Source organism: Octopus sinensis, linkage group LG19 (assembly GCF_006345805.1).
Source record: "Octopus sinensis linkage group LG19, ASM634580v1, whole genome shotgun sequence".
Taxonomy (NCBI): Eukaryota; Metazoa; Mollusca; class Cephalopoda; order Octopoda; family Octopodidae; genus Octopus; species Octopus sinensis.
In genome coordinates this window covers 17,814,583-17,827,361 of record NC_043015.1, presented here as the reverse complement: position 1 = coordinate 17,827,361, position 12,779 = coordinate 17,814,583, and the positions used below count along the sequence as shown (strand labels likewise).

Here is a 12,779-nt window from a genome sequence, read left to right as displayed (position 1 = left end):
TCCCACCCTTCCATGCTTTCCAGGCCTGTTTCTTTGCTCTGATGGCTTTGTCTACTGTATTATTCCACCACCACGTAACTCTAGGTCTGGAAGGGACTTTGCGCCATCTGCAGACTTGGTCTATGGCACTCAGTAAGCTGTCCCATAAGAATTTCCAGCTACCTTCCATGTCCGAGGACTGTAATTCCTCCTCCGTCTCATCAAACTTCTTGATGAGGAAGTCCCTAAATCTCTGACCATGTGAAGGGTTCTTTAGCTTCCAAATCCTTCTCTTCTGGATTGGTCTGTTTCTTAGCATCCTCCTAGTCTTGAGTCAAAAGTCAGTAATGACTAGTCCATGCTGGGGTGTGCATTCTACGCCTGGGAAGCTTTTTGGATTTAAGAGCAGCCCTGTGTCCTGCTGTCTGGTGTGGATGAAATGAATCTGATTAGCAGAGTCCCATGATTAATAGGTTATCAGGTGGATGTCTGAACTTAGTGTTACAGATTAAAATGTTACATGCATCACAGAACTCCAGTAAACTAGTTTCCTCATCGTTCCAAGAACCAAAACCATGGCCCCTATGTACACCATGGAAGATACCAGATTCCCGATCTCCAGCCACAAAGATGAGGTCGTTGCCACTTGTCTTTGAGGCAGTCTGTAGAAGGATATCATAAAAATGGTCCTTCTGATCATTTGGTAGCCCCGCTTGTGGGATGTAGGCAGAGATAATTGTAGCTGTGATGTTCTGCAGGACTAACCTGAGCTTAAGGACTCTATCACATACCCTGACAACCTCTATGACCTTATCCACCCATTTCTCCACAAGGAGTATGGTTACACCCCCTACTCCTTTCATGTTACCTTGCCAGAAGACTTTATGCCTATGTGCCTTGCCTGTGAGGGCTCTGGCTGAAGCCCCTCTCCATCTAACCTCTTGTATGCAGCATATATTAACTCGTCTCATTTCAAGCATCTCTACAATCTCACTAGACCTACCTTTCAGTGTGCCTACAATGACAGTGCCAGCTATGAAAACTGGGAAGGGAATGTGGAGTGAGGCTTGGGAAGGAGAGATGTTATTCAGCACCTGAAAAGAAGAGAGAGGTTGTTCGTTTTTTAGACATGCTTCACCTGTTCTCACTTGCAACCTAACAACATTCAAACATGTTAAGATTGTTGTCCCTACTGGAGGAAGGAGCAGGTGTTAGCAGCATTGTAAGCAGAAGCATTATTGTCATCGAATAATGTAAATTTAAGCGGTATAGTAAATTATGGATATTCCAATGTTAGATTAGGTAGGAAGTCAGTTAAAACTGGTTGTGTTTGTCCAGGAAGAGGGGGATTGCAGGTATGATGGAGGGTACCACCAGTGGGGAAGGGTTCAGACAGAGAGAGAGGAAACAAGCTCATCTCTACATACGCACAAACACACCCACATGCAGGAGCAAGCATACATGGACAGCTGAATAACTTTCTCCTTCACTTTATAAGGCCAAGGAAAATTCCTGGGTAGTTGTTGGCATGTTTCTAGATGGAACAAAAATGAAAGATAGCCGGTTAAGCAGGTGGGCAGATAACCTGGTTGTATTTGTCCTAGTAGAGAGAGAGCAAGAGAGGGAGAGAGAGAAAGAGAGAGTGCAGGTAATATAGGAAACAGCACCAGTGAGGAAGGGGGATTGAGAGAAGAGACATCTGATAATGGTTGTGACAAATTTCTAGACAGGACGAAATGAAAGATAGCCAGTTAAGTAGGTGGGTAGGTGGGCAGCTGGGCTAGTTGCATTTGTTCCAGGAGAGAGAGAAAGAGTGCAGGTAATATATAGAGAACAGCTCAGTGAGGAGGAGGGTTTGGGAGAATAGACATCAAGTAATGGTGGTGGGAGGGGAGAGAGATATCCCGTGTAGATGGTGGTAAGAAAGAGATATCTGGTGGGGGCAGGCGCACTACAAACAAAGTTTAGTTAGGGGACATAGTAAGTGGGACGAAAATAATGGTAATAATAATGAAATTAAACAGACAAGATCATCATCATCATCATCGTTTAACGTCCGTTTTCTACGCTAGCACGGGTTGGACGGTTCGACCGGGGTCTGGGAAGCCAGGGGCTGCACCGGGCTCCAGTTTGATCTGACAGTTTCTACAGCTGGATGCCCTTCCTAACGCCAACCACTCTGCGAGTGTAGTGGGTGCTTTTTACGTGCCACCTGCACAGGTGCCAGGGGAGTCCGGCATCAACCACGATCGGTTGGAGCTTTTAACGTGCCACCAGCACGGAAGCCAGCGAAGGCGGCACTGGCAACGGCCATGTTCAGATGGTGCTTTTTATGTGCCACCGGCACAGAAGCCAGCCAAGGCGGCACTGGCAATGGCCATGTTCGGATGGTGCTTTTTATGTGCCACCGGCACAGAAGCCAGTCGAGGCGGCGCTGACAACGGCCACATATGGATGGTGCTTTTTATGTGCCACCGGCACAGGTATCACAACTACTATTTCTATTGATATTTATTTCGATGTTCATGTTCATGTACTTGACTCAACAGGTCTCCTCAAGCACAGCGAGATGTTCCGGGATCCAGGGTACTTTGAATGGGCAGGGGGCTATGTGGAACTGGTGCAGGAAACAGCCTGGGTCTTTCCAGTCACAGCATATCTCCAGAGATCTCGGTCCTTCGCCATTGCCTCAGTGAGGGCCAACGCTCTGAGGTCATGCTTGACTACCTCATCCCATGTCTTCCTGGGTCTACCTCTCCCCCTGATACCTTCAACTATTTGGGAGTGGCACTTCTTCACACATCTCTCCTCATCCATCCGCAGTACATGACCATACCATCACAAGCGTCGCTCTTGCACACCACATCTGATGCTTCTTATGTCCAGCATTTCTCTCAGGGTGCTTACACTCTGTCGTGCGTGCACACTGACATTACACATCCAGCGGATCATGCTAGCTTCGTTTCTTTCAAGTCTACACATGTCCTCTGCAGTCACAGCCCATGTTTCACTACCGTGAAGCATAGCAGTTCGCACACATGCATCATACAATCTACCTTTCACTCTGAGCGAGAGACCCTTTGTCACCAGTAGGGGTAGGAGCTTTCTGAACTTTGCCCAGGCTATTCGTATTCTAGTGGTGACACTCTGAGCATCCACCTCCACTACTAACTTGGTCACCCAAGTTGCAGAAACTATCAACTACTTCTAGTTTCTCCCCTGGAGTGTGATGGAATCTGTTTTCTGAGTGTCTGTGGTGTCTATTGTTCCTGTGCATCTGCCGCACATGAAAGCTATCTTATCAGTTAATTTCCCTTTGATGTTGCTGTACCTCTTATGCGTCCATAGCTTACATTGGGTGCATCTTATGGAGTTTCTACCTACACCTTTTCTACAGATCGAGCAGGGCCACCTGGCCGAGGGGGTGTGTGCTGAGTTCGCCTTTCTGCTTACTATAACTTTGGTCTTTGCTACATGCAAATAATTATCTTAACAAAATTACATGAGAGATAAAATTATATTTTGAGGAGACATATTCAATGGCGAGCTCATGAAAACTAGCTGTTAGTAAGTTATACATTTAAAGTGTTAAGGGCAAATGAATGTATGAAAGATCGAAAAAAATTAGAAAATCTTAGCTTTAGCAACGCATCATTGGTTGTCGAAGGAATGGAATGGAAGGGGAACTCATGAGAAGGTTTGTAAGTAGATAAGCTGCAACCGGAAGTGAGTTTGGTTTGGGGATATGGTACGAAGGTTGAAAATACTGGTAATAATAATGAAATGAAACAGACTGAGAAGCAAGTAATTATCTTACCGAAAGTACATGAGAGATAAAATTATATCTTGAGGGGACATTTTCAAAGGTTAGCAAACAAAGTTTAGTTAGAGGACATAGTAAGAGGGATAAAAAATAATGGTAATAATAATGAAATTGAACTGACCAAGAAACGATAATTATTTAATGAAATTAGATGAGAGACAAAATTATATATTTTGAGGGGACATTTTCAATGGTTAGCTCATGAAAACTAGCTGTTAGTAAATAATACATTTAAAGTGTTAGAATGTACGAAAGATAAAAAAAACAACAAGAAAATCTTAGCTTTAGCAATGCATCATTGGTTATCAAAGGAATGGAATGGAAAGGAAATGCATGAGACAAGGATTGCCAGCTGGATGGACTGAAACAATGTGAAATAAAGTGTTTTGCTCAAGGACATAATATGCAGCTGGGAATCAAACTCATGACCTTACAATTGTGAGCCAAATACTCTAACAACTAAGCCACATACTTAGGTTGTAGTCTATATATACAGAAATACTTAGGTTGTAGTCTATATATACAGAAATATATATACTTAGGTTGTAGTCTATATATACAGAAATACTTAGGTTGTAGTCTATATATACAGAAATATATATACTTAGGTTGTAGTCTATATATACAGAAATACTTAGGTTGTAGTCTATATATACAGAAATACTTAGGTTGTAGTCTATATATACAGAAATACTTAGGTTGTAGTCTATATATACAGAAATACACACACACATACACACACGCATACATACATAGATAATCCTAATCAACATTTTAATGTTCATCTTTCTACACTCAAATGGGCTAGATGGAATTCATTGAGTGAGATTTTCTATGATTGGATGCTCTTTCTGCTGCCAACCTTCACCTGCTTCCAAGTAAGATAACACTATCCCATTGTCAGAGGTGCTTTCACTGAATATTGGAAAGAATGATTGAACTTCAGTTCATGTGGTTGGGAAGCAAACTTCTTAACCATGCTTGCATAAAGGCAAGGTAACAACTTGCATTTGTGTGTGTGCACATGCACACACACACATACACAATAAATCATCACCATTTAACACTTGATTAAAGATGAGTTAAAGTCTTTCTTTGTGCTCTTATTTGGATTATATTTCACTTTTTGCAAATCCTACACAACAGGCTTACCATTGTGAAAGCCAGTTTTTCAACACCTGAAGAATTTCAATATTAGTCTGGAATCTGATGGTGTAGATAGCCTAAAACTCAGTGCTGCATTGGATATACCCTATCTTTCTATCCTCTCAGGACCTCATATATATATATATATATATATATATATATATATGACAGAGAGAGAGAGAGATGTATATACATGTTTATATATACATATTCATGAATATATGACTTGAACATGCCACATCTCATAGAGACATATCCAAAGACTTTACTGTTTGGTATTATGTGGTGCTGCACAAAACCCTTTCACCTGTGGAAAAATGCAGCCTAACACATGAGGTGTGATAAAGGACATATGTGTAACATATTATGTATGTATGTACAAGGTAGTGAGAGCTGAAAAATTCCTGGCTTTAAGGGTATTGCAAAGGATATAACCATTACCTTTACAGGGGAGTTTGGACAACTATTTAGGAGAAGATATACTTAAAATCATGATGATATATAATGTATCTTTCTCATTTTTGCTAACTTAACATGAAATGGCAGCTCCTATAGTGGATTTTGGTAAAATTTAAGCACAGGCAGTTATGAAGTTTCTCTTTTTGCAAGGCAAAAGAGTGGCAGAAATCCATGATGTAATGAAGGATGACTGCCCATCTTACTCCACAGTGAAAATCTAGTTGTCAAGGTTTTAGACTGGTCATTTTGTAGTCACAGATCAACCTTAGTCAGGACAGCTAACTTCCACGACAAAGTTGATGCTGTACATGTCATGATTTTTGAGGGTTACCAGATTTCAGCTAAAATCATGGCTGAGACTCTGGGGATATCCTGTGAAAGAGTTGGCCACATTATTCACAACATTGTGGACATGAGAAAGCTTTCTGCAAAATGGGTTCTGAAATGCCTGAATGCAGATAAGAAGAACATCAGAATGACAACATCAAAGGCAATTTTGGACCAGTTTTTAGCGTGAAAGGCTGATTTTATGGCTCATTTAGTCACCATGGATGAAACTTGGCTTCCTTAATTTGATTCCAAGACCAAGCAGCAATCAGTGGAGTGGTGCCATAGGAGTTCACAATATCCCAATAAGTTTTAGGCTCAGAAGTCATATGGAAAGATTCTGGCTTCAGTGTTCTAGGACAAAGAACTCTATGTTCTAGAACATAGAGTACTCCTCCTTGTAAAATACCTGCCAAAGGGTTGCACCATCAATGCAGAAGACTACATGTCTGTGTTGGACGAACTGCTTGAAGATTTGAAACAGAAATGCTGTGGAAAGCTAAGCCATGGTGTCTTGTTTTTGCAAGTCACTGAACCAGCATACACAGCACATGAAACTCTACAGAAAATATGTGACCTTGGCTTTGAATTGATAGACAACCCACATTCCTCTCCAACTATCACTTCTTTCCACAACTGAAGTAACATCTCAAGGGAATGAAATTTCACTCTGATTTGGAAGTGATCACAGCTTCAGAGGCCTGGTTGAAAGTCCAATCTTCTGAGTTCTTTTTATAGGGCTTAGAAAAACTGAGAAGGGGATTATTTTGAATAAAAGCATAATTAACTGATCCTCCTTTATTTTCTTTTACCCAAAGCCAGGAACTTTTCAGCACTCACTTTTATGGATGTATTTGTATTGTATGTGTGTATACATAGTCATCCATGTAGTCAATCAGGGTATACAGGAAGGTATCATACCCAACAAGTAGTTTAGTAGTATCATAGTCAACTGTTACACAGGTAAAGGAGATGCCTTAGAGACAAGTAATTACAGCAGTATCAAATTACTAGACCAAGTTATGAAAGTCATGACTCAATTAATTAGGAAGAAATTTAAGCTAGATGAGATTCTGAGTTCTTCAAAAGTATTTAGCAAAAAGTAAACCACTGTACTTGGTATTTGTTAATCTGGAGAAAGCCTTTGACAGGTCACCTTGGTCTCTCAGTTGGCAGTTGCTGTGGAAGTTAGGAATAGATGAATGAGAGTCATTCAAGTCGTATTCAGGGATACTGTCAATAAGGGAGTACAGTGATGAATTTTGTATGCAGGCAGTAGTTTGTCAGGGTTCAGTTATCAGTCCCTTGTTATTTATCATAATAGCCCAGGCCATAACAGAGGAATTTAAGACTTGCTGCCCATGGAAACTCTTTGTTCCTAAAGCTGAATCTGTAGCAGAATTAAAAAGGAAATTCTGAGTGTCAAAGCAAAACCTGGAATTAAAGGGCCTTAAATTTAAATTAGCAAAGTCCAAAGTTCTAGTTAGCAGGAAATTCTTTTGTGCAAATGACCCTGTGTGTGATACGTAAAAGTGTTGGTAGAAATTCCATATACTGTACTCAATGCAAACTATGGATACACAAGAGATGTAGTATGATCACAGGAAGTTTAACTGGGAAAGTATTCTTTGTTTGTGGCAGATGTGTAGATGCAATAAAGACTAAGAGCACAAAGATCTCAAATGACCAGGTAGTAGATAGTTTCTGTTGCCCAGGAGACCTAAATAGCAGTGGAAGAAGCTGTGCTGAAAGTATAGTTGCTAGAATAAGAACTATCTGGGGAAAGTTCAGAGAACTATTACCTTTGTTGTTAACAAAAGGGCTTTCTTTCAGATTGTATAATGCCTGTGTACAAACAGTTGGGAAACTTGGGCTGTGAATGCAGAGGACAGGCAGGGATTAGAAAGGAATGAAGCTAACATGCTCTGCTGGATGTACAATACCAGTGTTGAGAGATGACTGAAGTATAAGAGAGAACAAATGTGGTGTGCAGGAGAGAAAACTGTGCTGGTATGGTCATGTGACATGGATGGATGATGACAGCTGTATTAAGAAGTGCCAATCTGTACATGGGAAAGGAACATGTTGAAGAGGGAGATCTAAGAAGACATGGAGTTAGGTACTGAAGTCTGAGAGGTTCAATATCATAGGGTCAGAGTTGAAAGAGGAATGAAATGAATGACAGTATGCTGTACTTGATGAGACATTATATTGCTCAGCAAAATGAGATCCTAATGCTACTCAGGTGCTGCAAATGATACCACCTGTCTCCTTACATTTCATATTGTATCCCTATTACTGTCCTTTGTCACTTCTTCCTGATCCACTCCTATTACTTTCCTTCACTTCTCTTCTAAACTAATATTCACTGCATCCAAATCAACTCCATCAGTTTCTATTTTCCTTCCAGTGCACTTACCCACTCACCCTTTACTTCTATCCTATTCACTCTCTCATATTTTCCTTGTACCTTGACCTCACATCTCTCTCTTTTCCCAGATGGGTATGCTGTGTATTCACCTCTTTAGCAACACACCTACTTCTGTCTCTCTGTCATATTTTCACATCCTTCAGTTGAAAGCTTTTGTCTTGCAGGTACTTGATCTCACCACAAAGAAAAAAAAGCATGCAGTGCACTCTGTGAAGAGTTGGCATTAGGAAGGGTATCCAGCTGTTGAAACCATGCCAAAGCAGATATTGGAGCCTAGTACAGTGCTTTCGTTTGTCAACTTATGTCAAACTGTCTGACCCATGCCAGTATAGAAAAAAGAAATGCTAAATGATGATATGCTTGTTTTTATGTTGAGTTATATATAAAAACAATTTAACATTAAACTGAAGGATTATTCAATACTTTTCAGTAGAATAGAAGGAAAATGTCAATAATACTTAAAAGTTTCTGCTTGTTCACTTTCATCAGACAATGCTTTGCAAGGGCTCTTCTTGGTTTTGTATAGTCTTTGCCAAATTGTTGCTTTTTTGGAGAGGTAGGTGGAGTTATGTGAATGATAATTAGGTGTGATGAAAGTGGACTAGGTTAGTAGTTTTGTAGGAAGATGGGTATAGAGGATTGAGGAGAGTATGCATTCGTAGCATAGAAAGTTGTGGTGAGAAAATTTATTTTAGTTTGTTGTGAGGATTTTATAATTGTTTAAGGTTCTATCAGTCATGGAAGTGAAGGTATAAACTGATATGTCGAATTCACAACATTCTTTGTATAGGAAGTTGATTTTTGCTGTGCTTTAGGGTTCACAAAAAAATGTTTGTAAATAAATTAGTTGCTGTCACCAAAAAATGTACCCAGTACATTCCATGAAGTGATTGGCATTAGTGCATGATGCACTTGTCAGACCCTGTCAAGCCATCCAACTCATGCCAGTATGAAAGCAGGATGTTAAACAATGATGATGATGACAAACATACATATAGACACAAACATATATTTTCATTCCATACCACTACCTGCAACTTCCCAAATCCTACCAATTTCCTGCTAAGACATTCCTGAGCCACCATCTGATGTCATCATAAGGCACTACATGAGCTTAACAGCCAATGACTTCAAGGAAAGATTTACACAACACATGCATTCTCTGAGGTCTAGTATACAAAAAAAAACCTCCATTTACATGTCCCATTTTATCTGGAGACTCTGAAATCATGGAAACAACTTCTCCAACATCACATGGAGCATCCTAGAAGGAGCCCCTCCTTAATCACCTATTCAGATTGGTATGAGAGTGAGAAATTGAGGTAATAATAAATGTAGTGTTGTCCAAGTACAGCCACAGTCCAATGAATGAAAGCACTAAAAATACAAGACTTATAAATGTTGACATGTGGAAATTATTGCTTCAGCTGTGTCTATGTACATTGATATATATATATATATATATATATATATCTTATTATAAAAGGCAGATTTTATCTGCCTCCCTTTGTATCTTATAGAAATCTACAATATAGGATTTCTTCAATTACAATTTACCTAGCATTTTTAAGAGTAGAATGCATCGGGTCGTGCCAGGTCCACTTTTTAAAATTTCAACACCAATTAAGCAAAATTTAGAGAAAACTCACATTGTGGTGTATATGTCAAATGTTTTTCTTAGTGTGTCTTACACCACACGCAAACGCACACACACACAAACGGAGCGAACTGTTTCACTGACGCTATCACCCTTCTCCTCCTTTGTCTTTGCAAGTTGGCAGCTATTAAAGTGAAAACAGTGAATCCGACAGCGATAAAGAAAATGAATTGGTACCTGAATGGAGTGAAAATTTAAAAACTGTTTCTTTCGGTGATTTTTCTGAAGAAACTGCACCAAGCCACAGACTTTCCCAGAAGAGTAAAGCCTTAAACTATTTCTATTTACTTTTTCGAATGAGCCCATTTGAAATCATTACGGCAGAAACGAAACGTTACGCTAAACGTAAACAAAACGAAAGAAAGGATAGTTTGTTATTTCCCACAACCTCAAAAGAAATTAAGGCCTATTTTGCCATAAATATTATTATGGGTATCAGAAAGTTACCCAGAATAACAAATTCTATCGTAAAATTTTGTTGTATACCCAATTGAATATTAGCTAATAACCCATTTTCTATAGCGATGTTAGAACAAAATTTTAATAATTTTATATATTGTTGAATTTACCTGTATCTACCTGCAATTAGAGTCACTTTGTGACAAAAATTATAGTATAGAATTGGTTGAGGACATTTCATTAAATTATCTTCCAAAAATCACATTAAGATATTGATAAATAAAAAAGTTATTGTTGTTTAATGAAACCAGACTAAATTTATGATTACGTTAGAAATTAATTGAAACACATAAGGGGTGTATTTTGGTCAGAAATATAGTAACGAAAGGGTTAAGAAAAACCAAAAAATATTTTATTCTTTATAAATGTTGTATTCAAAATAACATTTTCTTTTAAGAATGTGTATATAACAAAGTATGTGACTTATATCTTTATATATAAGAGTGAAGTTGTGTGTCTGTCTCCTACGATTTAGATTCCTAACTACTCCCACATTTTGCGGTGCAGTCTAACCAAAACCGGGTATCTTATAGTCGTGAGTCATATCGAGCCTTTCTGGGTATTAGCGCGCGTCTACGATGAGTCTACGATTTAAAAAAATTTACCATCATATTTTTCCATTTTAATGCATTTTTTTCGCTATTATATAAGGGAAGTAACTCTCTAAAAATATCTACGATGTGTCAACGATTTAAAAAGAAATTTACCTTAATTTTTTTTCAATTTTTAATGCATTTTTTCCTATTTTTTGGCTATAACTCTCTAAAAATGCTTATATAGTTATTTCCCTTACAAACCAGAGCAACGCCGGGCGATACTGCTAGTCTTATTATAAAAGGCAGATTTTATCTGCCTCCCTTTGTAACTTATAGAAATCTACAATATAGGATTTCTTCAATTACAATTTACCTAGCATTTTTAAGAGTAGAATGCATCGGGTCATGCCAGGTCCAGTTTTTAAAATTTAAACTCCAATTAAGCAAAATTTACATAAAACTCACAATCTGGTGTGTATGTCAAATGTTTTTCTTAATGTGGTTTACACCACACGCAAACGCACATACACACAAACGGAGCGAATTGTTTCACTGACGCTATCACCCTTCTCCTCCTTTGTCTTTGCAAGTTTGCAGCTATTAAAGTGAAAACAGTGAATCCGACAGCAATAAAGAAAACGAATTGGTACCTGAATGGAGTGAAAATTTAAAAACTGTTTCTTTCGGTGATTTTTCTGAAGAAACTGCACCAAGCCACAGACTTTCCCAGAAGAGTAAAGCCTTAGACTATTTCTATTTACTTTTTCGAATGAGCTCATTTGAAATCATTACGGCAGAAACGAAACGTTACGCTAAACGTAAACAAAACGAAAGAAAGGATAGTTTGTTATTTCCCACAACCTTAAATGAAATTAAGGCCTATTTTGCCATAAATATTATTATGGGTATCAGAAAGTTACCCAGAATAACAAATTCTATCGTAAAATTTTGTTGTATACCCAATTGAATATTAGCTAATAACCCATTTTCTATAGCGATGTTTGAACAAAATTTTAATAATTTTATATATTGTTGAATTTACCTGTATCTACCTGCAATTAGAGTCACTTTCTGACAAAAATTATAGTATAGAATTGGTTGAGGACATTTCATTAAATTATCTTCCAAAATTCACGTTAATATATTGATAAATAAAAAAGTTATTGTTGTTTAATGAAACCAGACTAAATTTATGATTACGTTAGAAATTAATTGAAACACATAAGGGGTGTATTTTGGTCAGAAATATAGTAACGAAAGGGTTAAGAAAAACCAAAAAATATTTTATTCTTTATAAATGTTGTATTCAAAATAACATTTTCTTTTAAGAATGTGTATATAACAAAGTATGTGTATATAACTACGTGACTTATATCTTTATATATAAGAGTGAAGTTGTGTGTCTGTCTCCTACGATTTAGATTCCTAACTACTCCCACATTTTGCGGTGCAGTTTAACCAAAACCGGGTATCTTATAGTCGTGAGTCATATCGAGCCCTTCTGGGTATTAGCGCGCGTCTACGATGAGTCTACGATTTAAAAAAATTTACCATCATATTTTTCCATTTTAATGCATTTTTTCGCTATTATATAAGGGAAGTAACTCTCTAAAACTATCTACGATGTGTCAATGATTTAAAAAGAAATTTACCTTAATTTTTTTTCCATTTTTAATGCATTTTTTTCCTATTTTTTGGCTATAACTCTCTAAAAATGCTTATATAGTTATTTCCCTTACAAACCCGAGCAACGCCGGGCGATACTGCTAGTATATATATATATATATATATATATATATATATATATAGAGCGAGAGAGAGAGAGAGAGAGATGTAATCAATAGAATCATGGATAGAAGTTGTAGCAATTAAAACCTTTTATTATCTAATTACCTTGGTTATTGACTTTTGTAAGTTATATGACAGCAGTAAGATAAGTCTTGTAAGGGGAGTTCATTAATC

The 12,779-nt window shown here is 37.9% G+C and overlaps 1 protein-coding gene across 1 annotated transcript; it reads right to left on the bottom strand.

Moving 5' to 3' along the window:
• Positions 1-428: 428 nt before the first annotated feature.
• Positions 429-842, bottom strand: LOC115222341. The gene has a single exon (XM_029792530.1). It carries the CDS (start codon positions 840-842, stop codon positions 429-431), a length of 414 nt encoding a protein of 137 aa, XP_029648390.1.
• Between the last annotated feature and the right edge of the window lie 11,937 nt (positions 843-12,779).